Raw genomic sequence first — 23022 nt, forward strand, 5'->3', positions numbered from 1 at the left:
GTGTTTGTGTACCAGGCTAGAGAAAGAGACCAGTTTCGTTCGTTTCTTTCTTTCCTTCCTTGTGTTTTTTTTTTTTTTTTTTTTTTTTTTTTTTTAAATGAGCTTCAGAAGGATTGAAGAAAAGAAGACAGAGCCGAAAGCATGCAAAAATAAGTTAAAATTTAAAAACCTAGGGATGTGGCAGCGGTGGGATTCGAACCCACGCCATCGAAATGACTGGAGCCTAAATCCAGCGCCTTAGACCACTCGGCCACGCTACCTCCCATTTGCAAAGCTGACCATTCAGAGTATATTAGTGTGATGACGCAGTGAGCTGCATTTTGCAAGCTCCGCCCCTGGACGTTCCCGCATGCCCAATATGAATCCAGCCTTTCAGTATGTAGGGACATCCGCCTCTGGTTTCCCAGCGCCCTGGTTTCCAACACGGCCATCAAGCAGGAATGCACCACTAAAAAGGAAAGGACAGGACAGTCCCTGAGTGTCAACCATGAAAACGCCTGATCCTAACGTGAGAGAATTTGAGTTTTGATTTTCCGAGGACGTGATGCTGCCTGCAGCCACCTGGGGGCAGTGCTGCGCCGCCGCGTCCTCCAGGCGGGCTCGCCTGGGCGGGGCAGTCACTCGGGAACCGGGTTTGCACCGAACCACTTCAGTCTGTAACCTCCTGGCTCCTGGCCGCGTGGTGTCCAGGGTGTCTTGGAGTGTTGTCACGGATCTTTTGTTGATGTGGGCTCCTTCGCTTTTATTATCACATTTTACGGAGTGGGAAAAAGACCTGTCAGTGTGTGTCAGGTACCTCGCCAAGCTAGCTTCCTCCCGCCTCTCAAGCCCCACTCCAATGCAGACTATTTACGTTGTTTTCAGGAAACTACAATTAGAGAGTACCGCCTAGCAAACCTTGCGTTTCTGCCATTCAGAATTTTGAAGATCGACTTGAAATTCTTGAAACAAAAATATAGGTTATTTTTCTCTTCTCTTCTGATATTCATTCCCAAGTTTGATTCTTTTTAAAAGCAGTTTTAAATCCTTCCAGTTTCCTTTTTGCAGATTTTATACTTAAATAGGGTCATCCATTTTCTTGCAACGTTTAGGGAAGATAGCAAACAAAACTACAATAAAGGTGAGTAGCTATGCTAACCAAAGACTCCCACCCACCAACCCAACAGCGGTGTTCAGACCCAAATCCCCAGACAGTTCATATTGTCTTATGTGGCAAAAGGAAACCTTTTTTCGGGGGGTCAACTATGAATGGATGAATGGATAACAGAGCTTCACGAGCAGCGAGAGTAGATTTGCTCACGGCTTAGATGGAGGCAGAAGGATCAGGAGTTCAAGGTCAGCCTTGGCTATATCCCTAATTAAAGGCTACATGACCTGTTGTTGAAGTTGTCTCAAAAACTTAAGGATGGGGAGACTAGCCTAGATTTTCCAAGTGTCCCTTAGAAGAGGTGAGAACCCACAGGAGATAGGAAGATGGAGCTATGAGGAGGCTGAGGAAGAGGTGAATCAAGGAATGCAGGTTTCTAAGCTTTGTGTGTTTATTTCCCTGGGGAGGGGGCACACCAGTACTCATGGAGAGATCAGGTAACTTGGAGGAGCTGCTGTTTCCTCCCACCTCGTGGGTTCCCTTTGAGATCAGCCTCAGATGGCAGGCTTAGCCGCAAGTCCCTTCACCCACTGAGCCCTCTCCCCAGCACCTGACAACTCATTCTCCCCTGGAACTTCCAAAGAGAAATAGGAGGGGTCTGACTCCTTGATTGTAGGAATTCTGTCCTCCAGAATGATTGGAGTTACTCTGTTCGTAGTAATTGGTTAAGCCAATACAGTATAGGAACCCCACGGGTTGGGGGGCCACTGGCTCAATAGCTTCTTGACCTAGGAAATTTGCTACAATGTCGCAACAACGGTTGTACCCACCCCACAGCATTTGTTGTGAGAATTTGCTTTTCTCATTCCATCCGCAATCCCATAAGTGTCAGACATCGGTCTGGTCCTATCAGAGAGTAAAGTCCTCTGTGTGTGTGTGTATGTGTGTGTGTGTGTGTGTGTGTGTGTGTGTGTGTATGTATGTGTGTGTGAGAGAGAGAGAGAGAGTGTGTGTGTATGTGTGTGTATATGTGTGTGTTTGTGTGTGTTTGTGTGTGTATGTGTGTGCTCATGTGCATGTGCCTATGTGTCTTCCTCTATCACTCTCCGGTTGAGACAGAGCCTCCCTGCTGAACCTGGACAAGACTAACTGAGCTCCAGGGATCCCCCTTCCTCCATACCTCCACCACTAGGATTACACTCATCTGCCTTGATGTCTGACTTGTTACAAGAGTGCAGGGGAACTTGAGCCCCTAACTTTGTAAGACAAGTACTTTACTGACTGAGCCATCTCCCCAGACCCTGAAAAAGTTTTTTGTTGTGTTTGTTTGTTTAAGACAAGGTTCTTTGCCGGTTCTGGTGGCACAGGCCAGTAGGATTTGCTGAAGGAGGCAGAGGCAGGAGGATCTGGAGTTCGAGGACAGCCTGGTCTACCTACACATTAAAAAAAAAAAAAAAAAAAAAAGACAAGGTTCTTTGTGCGGCCCTAGTTTTCTTGAAACTTTCGCTGTAAAGTAGGCTGGCCTTGAACTCAGAGATCTGCCTCCTAAATGCTGGGGTTAAGGGTTATGTGCTCCCACTACCTGCTTAATTGCTTTTAATTATATGTGTTGCTGGGTCTCTGTGTGATTTTATGTGTGTGAATGAAGGTGTCTGCAGAGTCCAGAAGCAGGCATTGGATTCCCTATAGCTGGGGTCATAGGCAGTTGTAAGCTACCTGATGTGGATGGGGGAACTGAACTATGGTTTTCTGCAAGAACAGCATCTGCTCCTAACCAGTGAGTCATTCAAAGATCAAATATAGCAATCCAGGGCAAGCACCGAGAGGATGCCCATCCCAGGGCCTGAGCAATCCTTTGCCGCCTATACCTCAAGATCGTCACCATGGTTCTATGGGATCTTGTGAATGCCTTCTCTACCCTTGCCCATGAAGGGACTTGATAAACCTCTACCAGGAGAAAACAAATGATAGTTTCTTAGTTACCCAATGCCATATCTTCAGGACTGAGGACAAAATTGACCAAAAGAATACTGATTGGAAACAAAACAAAACAAAAACGGTTTTTCTTCTTTTAAGTGTCTGTGTGTCTGTGTGTGTGTCTGTGTGTGTCTGTGTGTGTCTACGTGTGTGTGTCTGTGTGTATGTGTGTGTGTATGCACTGGAGTGCTAGAGATCAAGATCAGGGTCTCCTACAGATTAAACACACAATTGATCTACACGATAAGCTACAATACACGTGCCCTGATGTTTTATTCTTGGTGAAGGTCACACGATCTGAACTCCATTGCCATTTGAACTCAAAGGCAGAGGCAAACACTTCTGCCCAGACCTGCCCATCCTAAGAGCTAACAGAATTATTGTCTGGACATGGGCAGGCCCTGGCCTGCCCTCCTGGAAGATCACCCTTTTCTGCAGCCACAGGAAGGACACAGAGTTCTCTTTATGTAGGCTGTCTCCCCAGAATAACTCTGAGCATACACACACACACACACACACACACACACAGAGCCCTAATTTAGTACAAGCCAGAGTTTATTCCACACTTCCTAGGCCTGATGATACAAAAACAGGCCTTGGAGAGGAGCACAACTGTTTCTCAAGGTGAACACCTGCTTGCTTCCAACCCCAGAGAGGCAAAGATTTCCATTTGCTCCCACCCAGCCTCTCTCCAGCGGCCTTGTCTGCTGGCTGGCCTCCCCCATGCCTGCTGACCATGCTTCTCTGGTGATTTATGCCTGCGTGACACAGCAAGGGCAAATCAAATGCAAACCCAGCCAATACCAGGAAAGGGTGGGGAGGCTTCAAAAGCCAGGGCAACCAGGCTGTGTTTAGTTTGGGGTTTTCTGTTTCTAAGTGACATTTAACTGTAACTGTCATAAAAGTAACCAGTGTTCCCTAGTGAAACGGGAGCAAAGAAAGAAAAACACAAAGATAAAGCCATTGTTCATGTCCCTGCTTCATAAATCTGCCTCCCCTTCCACATAAAGGAAGTGGGGTTCTACGTTTGAATGGTACCACAAGCATGCCCATACATTTTTAAATGCCCAATCCTATGTGTAAAGTTGAAAGAAAAAAGTCTTCCTTTACCAATGAGGCCCACCACATTAAAAGCAAACAAAAAAACAACAAAAACAGAACAAAACTAAACTGGTCTGGATTCTTCCAGATCTTTTCCTATTCAAACATATAGGCAAATAAAGCTAGAAGCCTCACTCTCAGAACACCCTAAGATCGGAGAAGAGTAATTTCATGTATTCTGCGAGTCTTTATAAAAACTGTCCTGGGGTAGAGAGGTGGTTCAGCTGGTGAGAACACTTGTAGCTCTCAAAGAGGACCCAGGTTCAGTTCTCAGGATCCATGTGGTGGTTCAAAACTGGAAACTTCCAGTTCCAGGAGATCAGACACCCTCTTCTGACCTCCACAGGCAACATGTATGTGTGTGGTACACGCAGACAAAACACTCATGAAGTAAATTATCTTTAAAACAAACAACAACAAAAAACTGCTCTAGCCATGCAGCCCGGGCTGGTCTTGAACTAGCAATCCTGCTTCAGCCTTTTTTTTTTTTTCCTTTAAACTTATTTATTCTTTTTTGTATATTTTGTATATTTTCTACATAGTGAGCCAGCCACTTTTAAATTTTTGGTTTTAAGCATGTTTAACTTACTATGCATGTTTTGTCTGGATGTATGTCTGTGTACCACAGCAGGTGCTTGGTGTCAGCAGAGGCCAGAAGAGGACATCAGAGCCACTGGAGCTGGAGCCACAGCTGCCACCAACCATGTGAATGCTGGGAAACTGATCAGCAGTCAGTGTCCTCAAAGGCTAAGCCATCTCTTCAGCCCTCGGCCTGAGTTCTAAAATTACAGGCATGTGCCACCCCAATCCAGCCCCATACATAGCTGGGTTTGTTGTTGTATTTTAAATGTGGGCACCTATTCTAATTTCTTTTTTAAATTACAGCAATTTATTTTGTGTATGTGCATGTATGTATGTGGGCACATACTTACTACGGTATGTATGTTGAGGCTGGACAATATCCTGCAGGAATTAGTTATCTCCTACTACGTGAGTCCCAGAGATGGACTCGGGATTATGTGTCAGGCTTGGCAAATGCCTTTACCTCCTGAGCCATCTTATCAACACCTCCAATTTCTTTTGCATGGCGCATAATCTCTTTACCCTTAGGCATATAGCTGAGAGTGGAATCGCTAGGTTCTATGGTAGCATAGGAGCATCTGACGGGTACCGGAAAACATCCTCAGTGTCATTCTCTATTTGGAAAGTGGACACTGAAAATATGGATCTAGCTGGGAGTGGTGGTACAGCTCCCTATGCTGTGGGGCTGATCTTCCAGAAGGGCAGGCCAGGCGGGGCACACATCCTTCGAGCTGTCATGCTGGGCAGCTCCAGGACGGAGTACTGGTCTTTCTGAGTTCATGTGGCAACATGGGATCTTAATCAAGAAACTTGTCTGGTGTTGTGGTGCATGCCTTTAGTCCCAGCACTTGAGAGGCAGAAGCACTGGTCTACACAGTGAGTTTCTGTCTACAACAGTCAGAGCTGTGTAGAAAGATCCTTTCTCTTAAAAAGAAAAGGGATGGGGGGAATCAATGTTCATGCTGACAACAGTCTGAAGTCCTGACTTCCCCTAGGAGAACAGGTTTCCTGCTCTCAAACACCAAAGAGCTTACAGGACACAAGGGATCTGCATAGACCCAGATGTGGGCCAAACCATGCCTCTGTATAACCTTGGAAAAGTCACTTTCCTAGTCTGTTCTGTGTGCTAAGTGGAGGACAGTTGAGAAGGTTGTGATGAGAATTATGAGGAGTGTTCTCGCCTGTGTGCTAGGTCCTTTTGTTACCAGTAACACGCTACGACAGACCGTCAGATGCTGTGATAAGACACCATGACCAAAAGCAACCTGGGGAGGAAAGGGTTTATTTCAGCTTACAGCACATAGTCAGTCCATGAAAGGAGCATTTGACCCCGACATAGGGGTTGGGACCCACAGGTTGAGAACCACTGGCTGAGCCTTTAAGCACACTGGCTGTGCTTCAAGAAGGCCTGGTTTTAATTCCTAGCACACACATGGCAACTCACAACTGTAATCCCAGTTCTGGACAACCAGACACTCTTAGACAGACATGCAGACAAAACGCCCATACACATAAAATAAGTAATTTTAAAAAGGTGGATTTTGGCTCATGGTTCTGGAAGTACAAAGTGTAGAGGATGTTTCTGGTGTTTTTGCTGGTAGAACTTCAAGGTGGTTCAGGTCCTCAGGGCTTTAATCTGAAGGCCCAGGCCAGACAAGCCTGTAGCAGAATAGATATTATGGTGTTTCTCCTGTCAGTAAGTCTATTAACAGTTGCTTTATTAAATGAAATAGATCACACCCTTTCCTAACTGTGTCCCTGGGCAAGATACATTCTTTATAAGCCTCAGTCCTATGATCAGTACAATCCAGCTAAGTCATGCCTGCATACCTTATATAGCTGACTGCAGCTGGATGGACAAATAGCTCAAAATGTGCAACTGTTTAGATTTTTACTCTAAAGTATACGGTGAGATATGACCTCAAAGTACACATGCCTGCCTCCACTGGTTTTCAGTCTTCACATCTTCCAAGGGCTACCTTCCTTCCATTCACTGCACCAGATTTGAGTTTTGAGAAAGGGCTTCACTATGTAGCCCAGGCTGGCCTTGCTTTTCTGGGGACTGCAGAGGTCTACCACCATGCCCAAGTTCCCACCGATTAAGCACTATGTGCCAAGCCCTAGGCTCAGAGTTAGGAATACTGTGATTTTTTCCCTCCAGAGAGTCCAGGAAGGCTTGACAAAGATTTTTCTTTTTTGTTTTTGTTGTTTCTCTGTGTAACAGCTCTGGCTGTACTGGAACTCCCTCTGTAGACCAGGCTGGTCTTGAACTCACAAAGATCCTTCTGTGTCTGCCTCCTGAGTGCTGGGATTTGCCACCACTGCCCGGCCCTGATAAAGTTATTAATTAAAAATTACAGAAATACTTGGAATTGTCAGGTAGGCCAAACTGAGCCTAAAAACATACACACATATATATACATATATTATCAAATATATATTTGTGTATAAATATTAAATTTAAATTTAAACCGAATATATGTTTATATACAAATATTAAATTTAAACAAAAATATATAGGTTATATATGAAATATTTACATATACATGTATATTTTTCTATAATTATATTTATAAATTTATATTTATATGTAAATATTAAATACATATGTGCTTACCATGAATTTGGATTCTTTATGAGTTTTCAACACAATTTTTGTTGTTTTGCCCCCTCCTACTCCTTCGTTACCCCTCCCTCTCTTGGAAAGTGTTAAATTTCTTCAAAATTATGTCATGAAATCCTTAAGATTTCCTCTTTTTTTGGAGACAGGTTTTCTCTGTGTAGCCCTGGAACTCAATGTGTAGACCAGGCTGGCCTTGAACTCAGAAACCCGCCTGCGTCTGTCTTCCAAGTGCTGGGGTTAAGGGTATGCGCCACCAGACACACAGCATGAAATCTAATGTTAGACCCAGGTGTCTAGGAAGCGTTCAACAGGCGGGGGAGCCAGAAGACAACTCGGCGGCTGCATGGAGGTGATGGCCACCCGGGGACGGCCACGTGAGCCCGGGCGTGCGCCCCGTGCGTCAGTCCCGCCCCAGCCCTGGTCCCAGCCTCCAGCCTCCAGCTCCAACCCCAGCGGCAGCAGCCCCAACTCCAGCCGGTGCTCCGACGTCTTCAGGCGCCCCACTGCGGCTGCGGGCCTGGCTCTCTGTCGCCTGCGCTTGTAACCGGGGATTCTCCTCCTTCCCTGCACCCTGGAGCGCCCAGCCGCCTGCCTTTGCCAGCTCCTTGGGATCCTTGTGGCCGTGGGCAGCAGCTGTCGCGCCTGCCCCACTGTGGGAGGTAGGTGACGGGAAGATGGGGAGCCCGCGTGTCTCGCTGCAGTAGCCCCCCGAAAGGCGACTGGGGCGCTTCTCTGCTTGCAGAGCTTCCCCCGGGGCTCAGTGTTTGTCTGTAAGGAAGGAATGAAAGACGTTGGCAAGCGGTGAGCGCCGTTCTGGTTGCACCAGGCAGCGCACGCGGGCCTCTGCCCGGGTCTCCTCTGTGTCTCGGCGAGCCCGCCTGTCCCCCTGAAGCGCCCAAGTAACATTTCCCCTCGCGGGGTTCCCCATACTAGAGGCCAATGAGGGCCTCAGTTCTCGGAACCTCGAGGTCTGTGCTGCATACGCCCTTGCAGCATTGTTGGTTGAGGGAGTTGGGGTGTTGGCAGGCGTTGGAGACTTGTGCGCCAAGAGGCTGAGCATTCATATGCAGTTGGTGGCGCGGGGGCGGGGACCTCCTGGGTGAGCCCTGGGCCAAAACTAGCTAGTGTCGGCTAAGGGGATCGCGGGAAACCTGCCCAGCTGCTCCTTGTGTGTGACTGATCGCGTGTGTTTCAGAAGAGTGAGATCTAACTTGGGGATTCTCCTTGGGGGAGTATTTCTGCGTCCTCCGCGATGAGGCGCTCCCTGGCTTGGGACCACTGAACAGAGTGGAGGAGAAAGCCGAGGTCCAGAGCGGACCCCAGATCCTCAGAGGCCAGGTAGGGAATGTAGAGTAAGTAAACAAGGACTGTGAGTGTAGGGGTTAAGAGTGAAGTTTTGGGAAGACTTCCCGGGGCAGGTGCTGTTTGCTCTGTGAGGAGGACGATGCCAGTGGAAGGAGTGGGTCCAGGCCGTGCTCAAACTTCGACCTTAGCTAGCTCTTCACCCCTCTCTGCTGCCGCAACAGTTCCTGGGAAAGGAAGGCTAGCGGGGAGCGACTCCTTTGTTCCAAAGAATTGGGTTCTTTTGAGAGTCTGAGCGCGTTAGCCGTGACTTTCCTGAATGGCTCTTGCCACGCTGTTTCACAAACATAGTATTTTCAAACCTTTTACCCTGCACTGATTAGACTCGCCCCAAGAGATCTTGTCATTCACAGCTGGCAGCTGTTAATCCCCCCACCCCCAACGGCCTGTAGAAACCTAGGGGTGCACGGCAGGATCGAGTTGTTTTTAGGGTTCCTTCTCTACCTTAATTTCTATTGTGAAGGAGAAAGACTTCAGGATCAGGCACAGCAACCAAGTAGCAACAGCCTTTAGGAAGGCTTTAGTTGGTGAGAGAGGCAGCTGCAGGAATCAGTTATGCCCGAATCCCGGGGTGCCACCGGGTCTACACCTGGGATGATCCTGGGTTTAAACCTTAAAAGCTTGTTGGATGAGGGCCTGTGTAGGGGATGGGAGCATGGCTGGCTCAGAGGGTGAGAACACTTACCTCTGAAGTGAAAGGGGGAAAGAGCTGCAAGATCATGGGGACTCGGTTGCCCTGGCTGAGTGGCTCACCCGTGCCACACCATCTCCTGGGCATCCAGTGTGCTCTTCTGATTTCCACAGTCAACCTTCGTGTTCGCACACACACACACCAAATTAAAGAGTATCTGACTAAACTCTTGCAACCAGGGTCTACAGGTACAGACTACAAGGCTTCGGAGAAAGAAAAGGGTTGAGTCAGTCGCTGCAGTAAGGTAACATTTCACAGGCTGAAGAGTCAGAGGTGAGTGAGTGCGGGCTGTGGTTCTAACATCAGCGGCCCCCTGCATGGCTTGCTTGCCTGCCCCCAATTGCTGGACCACACTGGAGTTTCCTTGAGGAGGTCTGCGGGGAGGTGCCCAATTTGCATTTCTAAGAAATTCTCAGGGAAGTTCCTAGCTGCTCCTGGGTGTTCTAGTTAAGGAAACAGAGACAACGTTAGGCAAGTCATTGAAGTCCTCTGTTCCTCAGCTTTCTCCCCAGTAGAATGAAGCAAATAGCACCTGCCTCCTGGGAATGGGAGGCAGCTCCGAAGGAGGGGCTGTGTCAACAGATGTGAAGGAGGACAAGTTGGCAATAGATTGAGTAAGGAGAATAGCTTGAGACAGGTGACTGAGGGAAGGCACAGTGTCCTGCGATCCTGTGTCAGATGATGGAGCCCGTGTCCTCTCTGAAGCTCAGAGAAGGTGCTCTGTGATGCTGTGGAAATGTCATCAGCCCGCCCTGGCCAAGGTGTGAAAAGTGAGCCGATGAGTGGGCCGATGAGTGGGCCGATGAGTGGGCCCGGTCGTGGTGCAGAGTTATTCGGGCCACAGTTCATATGCCTACATGCAATCATGTGGTCTCACTAAGTTGCAGGAGATGCTGGGAGACATGGTCTCTGGCTGGGCCAGTAGAGGCTGCTCTAGATAGCACCCAGCTTGTCTATGATGCCCTGAGCGCTGGACTCATTTCTCAGTTTCTTTGGAATGAAAAACCAGCACTAGGGATGTGGCCTGATAGCGCGCTTGCCAAATAGGCACAAAACCCTGGGTTTCACCTCAGCACCTCATAAACCATGCCCCTATCCCAGAACTAGGGAGGAAAGAAGCAAGACAGTCAGAAGTTCAAGGTCACTGCCCCGACATAGGGAACTGGAGGCCAGCCTGCCTAGGAAAGACCCTGTCTCAAAAGAAAAGCAAAAAACACAGACAAGCCCATTATTAAAGCTTAAGAATCTAGCAGTGCTGGCACACATCTCTAATCCTAGCACTTGGGAGGCAGAGGCAGGCAGATCCATGAGTTGGGGCCAGCCTGGTCTACATAGCTAGTTCCAGGACAGCCAGGGCTACACAGAGAAACCCTCTCTTGGAAAAAGAAAGAAAGAGAGAATGAGAGAGAGAGAGAGAGAGAGAGAGAGAGAGAGAGAGAGAGAGAGAGAAAAGAAAAGAAAAAAGAAAAGAAAAGAAAAGAAAAGAAAAGAAAAGAAAAGAAAAGAAAAGAAAAGAAAAGAAAAGAAAGCTCAAATTAGGCAGAGCTCTATGTCCCTTGGCCAGGGCTTTGAAGCAGGTTTTGCTGTTAGGAGTGGACCTTGTCCTAAACAGCAGACTTAAAGAAGCAAGCTGTGATGGACCCCTAGGGTACCAATACTGTGCAGTACCTGGTTGATGTGACTCAAACACCTTTCTGCTTTGTTCTATGTATTTCTGAGTCGGGGAAGGGGCAGCATCAGGAATCAGGAACTGAAGCATCAAGTGAGGGTCTCATTAATATCCAGGGCCTCGGCATACACTAAGGGCTCACAGATAAACGGCCAACAATGAAGAGAAGCAGCACTTTAAGTCAAAGTAAAAGAACGGAGAGATCCATGCTGGCTTCTTCCATCACACTCTCATTTTCCAAGTCCAGAATCAGTCACCATTTACATGAGTCTGCTTACCGTCCCTACCTTCACGTCCACAGGCCCTGCCGCTTAGAGTGCCTTAGAGTACTCACAGGGGCCACCCTTCAGGATCAAGCTCAGCGCTTGCCTCCTCCAGAAAACCTTCCCTGGGTCATTTCCTCACTCGTGAATCAGCAGGCAGCAAACAGTAGCTACCCCAGGGAGACCAACTCCTCAGCCCCACCATGCCTGGAATAGAATTGGTGCTGGGAAATACCAGCTGCTATTCCATCCTGACCACCCCTACTCTCCTCTACCACCCCCCACATCCACCCCAGTACCTCTTCCCAGGCCCCGCATAACAATTCCTTTCACACGCCAAGGCCCAACAGTAATAACCCTGCTAAAAATGTCCATATCCCAACCCTGGGAATATGTGAGTGTGTGGCCTTATACAGCAAAACAGACTTCTTAGAGGTGAGCAATGGGTTCATCGTCCTGGATTATCTTACTACGCTACAGGGTCCTTATAAAGAAGAGGCAGAAGCCAGGCATGGTGGCACTGTCACGCCCTTAGTCCTAGCCTTCCAGAGGCAAAGACAAGCAGATCCTTGAGTTCGAGGCCAGCCTGGGCTACATAGCAAGTTCCAGAAAGCCAGGGCTACACAGAGAAACCCTGTCTTGAAAAACCATCCATCCATCCATCCATCCAATAGGAAGTAGAAGGGTAGAGAAAAGAAGAGACAAGATGGAGGAAGCAGGAACTCTGGATAAAAATATTTAGAATTAAGGGTTGGCTCGTCATGAGAGGGCTGGCCTAGCCTGTACCAGGCTCTGGATTCTGCCCTCAGCACTGGAAATGAAGGAGGGAAAAAGACACTGTGGAGGGGAAGGGAGGGGAGGGAAGAAGGATGGGAAGACAAGAAGGGAAGCAGGCTTGAGGACTCAGACTGCTGGCTCTGAACAAGGAGCCCATAGAACTTCTCCTCCAGAACTGTAAGAAAGAGCTTGAGTCATTGCATCAGCAGCAATGAGGAGCTCATGTGACTAAGCAGGCTCCAGCCCGGGGCCATTCCGCTCCATCCTGCCTCATGGCAACATCTGGAGACAATTTTAACTGTTCTGATTCTAGTGCATCTGACAGCTACTAAGTGGAGCTCACTGATGCTGCTAAATGTTTGACATCCCACAGGACTCGTTGCCCTGTAAGTAGGGATTGTACCAGCTCAGCCGGGCAGTGGTGGTACATGCCTTTGATCTCAGCACTCTGAAGGCAAAGGTCGGTGGATCTCTGTGACTTCAAGGAGAACCAGGAGTACATGAAGAAACCCTGTCTCAAAACAAAACAAAAAACTAGAAAACAAACAAAGAAAACAATTGGAGCAGCTCATTCATTGTCCATAGCACAGTCAGAGAAACCGTGCTCAGTGGGAAGTGAGCATGTGCGCTCAGTGCTTGTCTAGTGAGCTTGAGGACCCTAGTTCAAATCCCAGCACATACACGAAAAGCTGAGCATGGCAGGCATGACAAGAGGATTCCTGGAGTTTGCTTGCTGCCAGCCTTGCTTCAGCTTCAATGAGAGACCATATCTCAAAGGCATATGGTGGGATATGATAGAGCAGGATACCCAGTGACCTCTGGCCTCCATGTACACACACACACACACACACACACACACACACACACACACATGCCTTTCCTGACCCTCCTCTCTTTGGAAACAATCTCCATATATTTCACAGGAACAGAGATACCAGCTTCCTGGCTAGCAGGAGCAGCCACTCCTGCTTGGAAGGACAGGGGCTAAGTCAACATCCATTTCTGCCGAAGTGCATGCGCTACAACCTGGACTCTGTCTATACAAATACATCATTGTGCAAGAGTTCTTCGTTTTAAAGTCAGCAAATGACATTTTAGAGTATACAGCTGAAAAGATTGTCATTATAGCTTCAATGAACAACATGCACAAGGGGGCTTTGGATTTTAATGTTTAATCATGTTCTGGCTTATGGGTCCCCAGGACATGGTATATTCCTGGCTGGTTGCACCAGGGATACAGTGTCCCTTGCTTCTCAGGATGCACTCTGTCTACACAGTCTTCTCTGTGGCCAGGCCATAGGAATGCTCACACAGAGGAATGGTGTCTCACTCCTCCAGCTACAGCCCAGAGTGGCAAGCCTGGCACAAACCATCTCTGCAGGTCACAGGAATGAACTACAGAAAAGCTGGCCATGTCCACTAGCATATGGGACACTGAAGTGTCCCATATGGACACTGGGGAATCAGTCCAGGGAATCGGTGACCCAATGGCATGGTTGAGACCTCAAGATGAAAAACCAAATCATGACAATTTTTTTTTTAAAAAGGCTATAATCTGTCCAAACTTGGAAGCACACAGGTGTTAGTTCAAGTCCTAACTTTGCCATAGCTTGCTGAGCAGTGTTGGGCCAATCACTTAAATCTTACTCTCAGTCTCTTTGTGAAATTACTCACCTCGGAGAGAAGCAGAGCAGGGTGGGAAGGAGTGACAGAGAAAGGTGGCTAGGAGAATCCCCTGTGGCTCAGAGGCTCCTGTCATTGTCACTCATTACCAAACTGCTAAGTTCAGCACCCGGCATGCAGCCAGATCTTCAAATGTATTATTATTACTCTTACTCCTGTGAAAGTTCTGTTAAGTAGAGGATGTTGGAGCCCAGGCCTTTGCTTCTTTCTCATCCCTCTGCATCCTCAAAGCCCCGTTTTCCCTCTGTCATTTGTAACAGGAGTTCATCCTACCCTCTGCCAAGTCTGCTGGGCAGAGAGCTCCCACCTGGCACCTAAAGGATCAGGCAGAGTCACCTGTGGGAGTGGAGGAAGCACAGAGAAGTGGAAGTAGGGGGTGGGGTGGGGAGGGGCCAAGTCTTGTTTATCACACCAGGAAATCCTTGGTGAAAGATCATAGATCATAGGAGTGTGTGATGGTGAGCCCAGCCCCAGGACCCTGTGAGGCAGGAAGAGCCAGAGCGCGAGAAATGGATAGACTCAGAAACAGTGGGGAAGGGAAAGTATATTATTTTGACTTATGGGGATACCCACCAAGAGCACCCCTGGGAATAGTTGGAAACATTACAGTTGCATCTAGATGTAGGAAGCTTTGCCGCCCGTGCACAGTTGCAAAGGTTTTCACAAGTGTTGAGCATTATGTGATCTGAACGGCATGGCCAGGGGCGCTGAGAGGAAAGGGCTGCTGGCTGTCCTGGAACTCACTCTGTAGACCAGGCTGGCCTCGAACTCGGAAATCCACCTGCCTCTGCCTCCCAAGTGCTGGGATTAAAGGTGTGCATCACCACCACCCGGCTAGGGCTGTTGTTTTTAACCACATGCTTTAGGAAAGGTCTTTCTTTTTTTTCAGTGCTGAGGATGGAACTCACCCCGTTTATTAGCTATGGTTAGAGCTCTCACTAGCTATCTGCCTACCAAGTACCACACACACACACATACAGAGAGAGAGAGAGAGACTGGCTTCCAGAGAATAGCTGTTCCCTAAGGACCCCTAAAAATCTTGGCTTTGCCGCTATCCAGACATCCAGGTCCCCTCTGGAGAGATCCTGTCTTCTAGAGAATAGCTGTTCCCTGAGGACCCCTAAAAATCTTGGCTTTGCTGCTACCCGGACATCCAGGTCCCCTCTGACTGGGACTCAAGGCTCAGCCTCGCAATTTACGAAAGTGAAGATGAGTCTTGTGCTGGAGTCACGGCCTGTACTAGAGAGCTAACTGACAGTTATGATTCCACATCCCAGGTTGATAGTCTGGAAGTGAGAGAGGAAGGATGTGAACTCTCCGGAGAAACTTCTCCTCAGGTGTTTCTGGCTGGAAGCGGGAAGTTGTGGGTACCTAAGTGAGTAACTTCTGGAAATGTCTCATTTCCTGTAAACTGGGGTCTCTCTCCTTCCTTGGGCTTGAGAATCCATAATAGATTGAGTTTGCTAGGAGGCTGAGGGTCAGAACTGGAGTGTGGCGCTGAGGTAAAGCCTGTCTCATGTGCAGAATGATCAGCCACCAAGCTACAACTCGGCATTGAGGCTAGTTTTCCTAATGGGTCCCTAGCAGGGCATCTTGTCATAAGGAATGTGACCCTTTATTGCTATGAGAGAAAGCACCACTGGAGCCAGTATAGTTAGCGACTTGAAGGGGGGAGAAAAGGAACGTACAATAAATTATCACCTTACGGGTTTGGATATCAAAGTATGGTGTCTGTGGGTCTATGACTAGGATGCTGCCCCATGATAGGAGACCTGTGGGTTGTACCTCATGGCCAACCTCATAACTGCTTACACTCCAGCAACTGCATCTACATTCTAGCCAGAAGAAAGGGAACAGTGGAGCTTCACTCCCTTTAAAAGTTTTTCCCTACTGGGACCAAGGAGAAGACTCATAAGGTAGAGACACCTGCCACTAAGCCTAATGACCTATGTTCAGGCCCTGGAACCCACATGGTAGAAGGAAAATCCCACTTGTGTCTCCCGACCTCCGGGTGCTTCTGGTCGAGCATCCCTGACCCAGGTTAAACAGATGAACGTTAAACCACCACCGACCAACCAACCCTTCCCCCAAGGTTTTCCGCAGCCCTTTCTGCTTCTTTCATCAAGCTCAGCTTGGGTGTGTAGCGTTGTGAAACCATTCCCACAGAACTGATAAACCTCCCCTCTGAGGAGAGAGGCTCAGAACGTTACAGGATTCACTGGGCTCCTGCCGAACCTATACAGACAGTGAGCAGTTGCTGGGAGAACGGACACTGCAGCCAGCAAGGCAGGTCACAAGGTAGGCAAGGAGCTCAGGGTTGCAGCTTTCCTGAGTCCTCAACCGTGCTGGGGCTGGCTTTAGATGATGCAGCTGCTGCTCCTGTAAGTCACCAAGCCGAACTTGGGGTGGGGGTGGGGTCATTTCTTTGGTCTATCATCACTACCCTACCAAGTGAGTAGACAGTGGGTCAGGTCTCCCCAGGAAGTCACACAGCTCATGGTCTTGCCTAGCTGTAAAGTTGTTTGGGAAGTGGAGCCCTCATTTGAGAGACTGTGTACTTAGCTCTGTAGGAGTCAACAGTGTTGACAGTTGACAAGCGTGGCCTCAGGCTTCCTTAAGAGCAGATTCGTGACAATATGAAACCCACAAGACTGGGTTCACTCAGTTCTGGATGTGTACCAAGTGCCTTCTGGGTAGAAGGCACAGTGCCAGGCAGTCACAGCTGGTGTCAGCAGCAGCTCTGGGTTCCAGGGTCAGGAGGGTGTTTATCTGTGGTTCCGTCTCATGGTTCCGTCTCAAGGCTTCTGTGAGCTGGCTGTGGAACCACAGTGAGGCCACTTCCCTACTCAGCTACTGCCACTGCCGAGCAGTGGGGGAGAGGTGGTCAGGTAAGGGTTGGGAGATGAGAATGGCCAGATCTCAGCGACAGAGCCTCGATCTGCCAGAAACGGCCCCAAGTTCTGCAGCTCAGCCTGGAGCCACACTTCCTGGTCACACAGCTGAAGCTGTAGGCATGTCACCTTCCTGCCCTCACCCCCCCTCCCCCCAAGCCATCAGCTGGCTGAGTCTGCTGGCAGTTACAGGCACCACACTGTTCAGGTCTGTAAGGCTGACTAGGACAGAACAGGCACTGGGGCTGGGAGCTGCAACAAGCGCTAAAGAAGATCAGGTGGCTCTGGCATCTGTCCCAAGCTGGTGACTGTCCTGCCCTGAGGGTAAAAAGCGAACTTGGCAGCTGACATGAGGTTTCAAACTGGGAGTCGGGAAATCAGTGTGTGGCTGGCACATGAAGGAAGAGGCTAGAGAGAACAAACCCAGCAGGCTCGAGTGGAATAGAAAAGAGCAAGGGTACGTTTTTTGACAAGGAAGGCAAATTACTGGGTTTTGGGATTTTAATTTCTATTTTAGGAGCGTGTTCTGAGTTAGATGTAAATGTCTGTCCTGTTTCAGTAGCTAGCAGTCAGGAAAATGGCAAAGTCTCAGAGGAAAGTGATGGCTTAGGGCTGAGGCAAGCGGATCTCTGAGTTGGAGGCCAGCCTGGTCAATAGAGTGAGTTCCAGGACAGCCAGGGCTACACAGAGACACTGTCTCAAAACAGGCCGTAGAGGTGGTGAATGGGACAAAGCATTTAGCCACACAAACTGGGCAGCCTGAGTTTGATCCTTGGAATCCATGAAGTGGAAAAAGAGAATCAACTCCTGACTGGTATCTGTTGCCTCTCTACACACAAACTGTAGCAAGCATGTTCCTCCTTGCAGAGAGAGAGAGAGAAAGAGAGAGAGAGAGAGAGAACGAACATCTCTCTGTTCCCTAAGCTGGGCTGACTCCTGGCTCCAAGTGATCCTTCTAGCTTAGCCTCCTCCTAGCTGCCGGGATTACAGGCATGTGGCACCTTGCTTATTGGAAAACTTTTAATGCACACAGAGGCATTCTTTGTCATTTGACAGAAATAGGGTTACCCTAAAAACCTGGTCATCTGCATCTTTCAGACTTAAGCAGTTTTTCTCGGCTATCTTTTGTTTTCCAGATAATAGTTTTATTGAGGTGTATAATTTGCACATCATAATCTACTCATTTCGAGTGGGCAGTCCTCACTGTAGTGACAGAATACCAACATACCACAGTTAGCTTAGAACCTTCCTTCAGTATGTCATTCCTCATTTCTCCTGCCCACCCTTCTCCCCTCAACAGCCTCAGGCAAGCTCTGGTCTACTGCTTCCATAGCTCCCCTCTTCTGGGCATTTCACAGAAACCAGGTCAGGCCGTACACGTCTTCTGCTTCACATATAGCTTCATTCAGTATATTTTTTTAATGCTGAGACACTTTCCTTTATATGACTATGGATATATGTGTATATTCAAAATACACATATTCATACACACACACACATGGTTTCTGTCTGTGTAACAGCCCTAGCTGTGCTGTAACTCATTCTGCACACTTCTGCCTGGTGTGCCTGTGCCTTATTTTTTTTAAATCTCCTCATCGCTTGATGGATACTCGTTAAGAATATGATGGTAAACACCTTTAATCCCAGCACTCAGGAAGCAGAGGCAGGTGGATCTCTTAGTTCGAGACCAGCCTGGGCTACAGAGAGTTCAAGGACAGCCAGGGCTACACAGAGACAACCCTGTCTCGAAAGAACAGACAAGAATGGTGCTATGAACATTTTATAAAAATTGTAAAACTTGACTTTTTAAATTGTGTGTGTTCAGCTTGGGGTGGTGGCGCAAGCCTTTAATCCCAGCAGAGGCAGGCGGTTTCTGAGTTCGAGGCCAGCCTGGTCTACAGAGAGTTCCAGGACAGCCAAGGCTATACAGAGAAACCCTGTCTCAAAAAACCGAAAAAAAAAAAATTGTGTGTGTTCATACTTGATGTGTGTGTGTGTGGTGGGGAGCGGGGAAACATGTGCACCGTGGTGAGTTTGTGGAGGTCAGAGGACAGTTGGAGGAGTCAATTCTAACGATTGAATTCTCACGGCCAGACTTGTGCAGGAAGCTTATTTACTTACAGAGCCATCTTGCTAACCCTCTCAACCCTCAACCCCTGCACTGTGTGTGTGTGTGTGTGTGTGTGTGTGTGTGTGTATGTGTGTGCAAATGTGCACATGTGCCTGTGGAGGCCAGATGAGGGTGTCAGATCTCTCAAGCTGAAGTTACAGATGATTGTGAGCCAAAAATAGGTGCTGGCTAGAAACTGAACTTTGGTCCAAGAGATTTTGCTTGCTTTGTTTTGTTTTGTTTTGTTTTTTTGAGACAATGTCTCACTAGTCTAAGCCTGTGTCTTATTGTCTCAGTTTCTAGAAGACAAACATTTTTAGAGGAATGCACTACTTGGCCTGACTCCAGACAAATGATTCTTCAAATCTTTTGGCCATTTTTATTTTGTTTATTATTGAGTTGTAAGAGTCCTTTGTAGAGTCCCATATTGAGTTTGTGATTTGAAAATTTCTTTCCCATTTCTTGGGTTATCTCCTTCCTTCCTCTTTCTTTCTTTTTCTATGTTTGTGTCTGCCATGTGCACCCAACAGAAGCCAGAGAAGAATATCAGCTATTCTATAAATGCACTTACAATTCTCTCTCTCTCTTTCCCTCCCTCCTCCTCTCTTTCTCTCTCTTTTAGATTTACCTTTTATTTTATGTGTATGAGTATTCTGCCTGCCTGTGTGTATGTGCACTCCCATGTATGTCTGGTCAGAAGAGGGTGTCAGGTCCCCTTGAATTGTAATTATGGATGGTTGTGAGCTACCATGTGGGTGCTAAGATCTGAACCCCAGCTCCCTGCAGGATGCTCTTAACCACTGAGCCATCTCTCCAGTTCCTCCTCTTATATGATTGGTGTTCCTTAACACATACAAGTTTTTTATTTTAATTATTTATTCTTTAGTTCCTGGTCTTTGGCTGTCATGTTGAAGAAATCTTGTTTGTGGTGTCAAATTGCCTATAATCTAAGGACCTGGGAGGTGGCAGTAGCAAGGAGATTATGAGTCAAGGCTAGTTCATGTAAACAGCAAGTTAAAGGACAGTCTGTGCTATATATAGTAAAACGTATGTCAAAGATAACCAAGGCTAGGCAGTAGCTCAGTGCTGGAGCACTTGTGAGCCTGTGCAAGGCCCTGCGAGCCATTCCTGGCACCACTCCCACTGCTGCTCCCAAGTCTTTGCTTAGGCCAAGATTATGAGGATGTCCTGTATTGCCTGAGTCTAGGATAGGATTCAGGGGCTCTCAGCCCTATCTGTTGAAGATGATTCTTGGCAAATTCAGTCATCTTGGAATCTGGCTGAAAGTCAGTTGACCCTGTGAGTGCAAGACCTACAGTCTTTCTGCACTGTCTTCTAACCCGGTGTGTCCCTGGGTTCTAGGCCTCCCTGTCTCTACAGTACGTCATTGTGTAGAAAGAAGTAGTGTAATTTATATGACAAGTCTTCACTGATGGACATTTGGGGCCATTAGCGATTTCTCATTGTTACTGATGAAACTTTCAGGGGACAGTTGTGAGGGTATTTGTTCATTTATTGAGAGGAAACATATCAGACATTTTGTCAGTGCCAGGCATTTTCTAAGCCAGTCAGTGAGCTTGTGGATAATAGAAGGAAAATGGCTGGCAAGATGGCTCAACAGATAAAGTCACCTGCTACTCAGCATGATGGCCTGTTCCATCCTGGGGGCCACCTGGTAGGACAGGGCCAATCGACTCCTGCACTGTGTTTTCTGACCTCTGTTCCTGTCTGTGGCCATCACACACCTGTGCATGTACACATGTACACACATAAAAAATAAGTATAAAGCTCACTTTAAGAGATGGAACCTGGGCTGGAGAGCTGGCTCAGCGGGTAAGAACTCAGAACCTCTGCTCTTCCAGAGGTTCTGAGTTCAGTTCTCAGCAACCACATGGTGGTTCACAACCACCCGTGATGAGAGTCTGAAGTCAGCTACAGTATACTTATGTATAATAAATAAATCTTTAAAAAAGAAAAAAGAGATGGAACCCATACCCAGCACTGCTTGGGTGACCAAGAACCTGATATTAGGTAGCTTAGGGACCTGGGGTAAAACTAAATACTACTGTTCTAAGAAAAAAAAAAAGTAGCAACAATGACTCGTAATTTATTCCTATAGTCAGAGAGAGATCAGTGTCTTGCTCAGCCGTTGTCAGAGAAGCTTCCTGTATCAGATGAGAACAGATGCAGAGACCCATAGATAAACATGCAGAGAGTAGAGACTTTTGGACACTCAGCTCTGCGTGGAATGTCTCTTACACTCAGGGAGCCCAGGAGTGTAAGAGCCAGGGAGGATGAAGAACACAGAGAAACCAGGCCCTCTAATCCACATAATCTAAGCTCATATGAACTCATAGAGACGGAAGCAGCGTGCACAGTGACTGCATGGGTCTGCACCAGGTCCTCTGCGTAGAGATCATGGCCCCAGGGAGTGTGTTTGTGGGATTCCTGAGTGTTGGAATGAGTGGGTTTCTGATTCCTGTGCCTTCTCTTGGGCTCTTCTCCTTCTCTTTGTCTTGTGCAACTCCAACATGACAGTTTTGGTTTTTTTCTTATATTTTATTTTGTTATATTTTATTATTATCATGCCTTAGAAGCCTGATTTTCCTAATGAGAGACAGGGAGGGCATCCAGGAGAGGGGAGGTGGGGAGGGGATGGGAGGAGTAGAGGGAGGAGAGACCACAGTCAGGATATATTATTGAGAAAAGGATCTATCTTCTTTTTGTTGTTGTTTTCTCAAGCATCTTTTAAAATTAAATTTATTTTTTCCCCCTTTACAACAAAGTTTCCTCTTCTCCCAAAATCCCCTCACAAAGGTCCTCTCCCTACTTCCCCTTCTTCTTCTCTTTTGAAAAAGAACAGCCCTTCTCTGGTGTCAAACCCCACCCCATCCTAAAACCTTCCCCGGCCCCCACCTCACCCCCACCCCCACACATCAAGTCACTGAGGGACTAGGTGCATCCTCTCCCACTGAGGCGGTCCATTTAGGGGCTCAGGAACTGCAGGCAGGCAGGCAGGCAGGCAGGCAAGCAGGCAGGCAGGCAACAGGCTCAGGGACAACCCCTGATCCAGTTGTTTGGGAACTGCATGAAGACCAAGCTGCTCACCTGCTACATATGTGCAGGGGCCTAGGTCCAGCCAATGCTTGCTTTTTGGTGGTGATTCAGTCTCTGGGAGCCACCAAGGGTCCAGGTTAGTTGACTCTGTTGGTCTTCCTATGGAGTCCCAGTCTTTTTCAGGTCCCTCAATCTTTATTCCAACTCTTCCACAAGACCCCTGAAGCTCCATCTACTGTTTGGATGTGAGTCTCTGTATCTCTTTCCATTGGCTGTGGGGTGGGGCCTCTCAGGGGACATTAATGCTATGTTCCTGTCTGCAAGCATAGCGGGAGTGTCATTAATAGTGTCAGGGATTGGTTCTTGCCCATGGGCTAGATCTCAGTTTGGGGCAGTTGTTGGTTGGCTATCAGTATCTGCTCCATCTATGTCCCTGGTTGTTTTTAATTAGTCTTTTGAGATAGGGTTTCTCTGTGTAGTCTTGGCAGTCCTGAAATTCCCTCTGTAGACCACACTGGTCTCGAACTCACGCAAAGCCTCTGCCCACTGACTGCTGGGATTAAAGGTGTTCTCCACTACCACCTGGCAAGAATAAAAGGGAAAAAAATAAAAGTAAAATAATAATAATAAAAGCGGAAAATAAATGTAAGAAAAGAAAGTACACAGGACATTTTCAACTCAGGAAGGTCATTGAGAAGAAAATAAAACAGAAGAAATTTGGGGATTTCTCTGAAGTGGCATCCTTTGGGCTGCCAACCCACTGGTGAGAAATAACACAGTTCAGAAGGTTATTCCAGGCACAGGGGACAGCAGTACAAAGGCCTTGACGTGGGAATACACTTGATGTGTTCACTAAATGGAAAAACAAGAAACAAAACAGTGTTCCCTGGAAGAGCAGCCAAGGCTGGAGGTCTATGGCAGGGGTCCAAAGCCCCAGCTGGTATAGCCTTAGTAAAGCTGCATTGTGGTCCTCAAATGAGAGGTTTCTGTAGGGTGTCAAGCCGAGGAGTGATTCGATACAGTGTATATCCTTAAACAATAGCTGTGGTTGTTTGCAAGGTACCTCAGGTTTCCAAGCACTGAGTCAAGGGTTCTCGGAAGTGAAATGACTGGGCCGATAGGCTTGGACATTTGAAATCGCCCACGTAT

The 23022-nt window shown here is 47.7% G+C and overlaps 2 protein-coding genes and 1 non-coding gene across 4 annotated transcripts in view; 1 reads left to right on the forward strand and 2 right to left on the reverse strand.

Annotated features, from left to right (window-relative positions):
• Nucleotides 1–178: 178 nt before the first annotated feature.
• On the reverse strand, nucleotides 179–260 carry Trnal-uag. Its single transcript has one exon. It is a non-coding gene; the product is annotated as a tRNA-Leu (tRNA).
• A 7255-nt stretch (nucleotides 261–7515) lies between these two features.
• On the reverse strand, nucleotides 7516–8336 carry LOC110297796. Its single transcript, XM_021166793.1, has one exon. It carries the CDS (start codon nucleotides 8274–8276, stop codon nucleotides 7650–7652), a length of 627 nt encoding a protein of 208 aa, XP_021022452.1. The 5' UTR covers nucleotides 8277–8336; the 3' UTR covers nucleotides 7516–7649.
• Eef2k (eukaryotic elongation factor 2 kinase) overlaps nucleotides 7796–23022 on the forward strand; it is a 65028-nt gene continuing 49801 nt past the window's right edge. The window contains exon 1 of one of the 2 annotated variants that reach the window (XM_021166794.2): nucleotides 7796–8029. The gene's annotated coding sequence lies outside the window, so the exon portion shown is untranslated. The remainder of the gene's footprint in view (nucleotides 8030–23022) is intronic. The other variant, XM_029479850.1, reaches the window with a different exon arrangement.

Source organism: Mus caroli, chromosome 7 (assembly GCF_900094665.2).
Source record: "Mus caroli chromosome 7, CAROLI_EIJ_v1.1, whole genome shotgun sequence".
In the NCBI taxonomy this organism is placed as follows: Eukaryota; Metazoa; Chordata; class Mammalia; order Rodentia; family Muridae; genus Mus; species Mus caroli.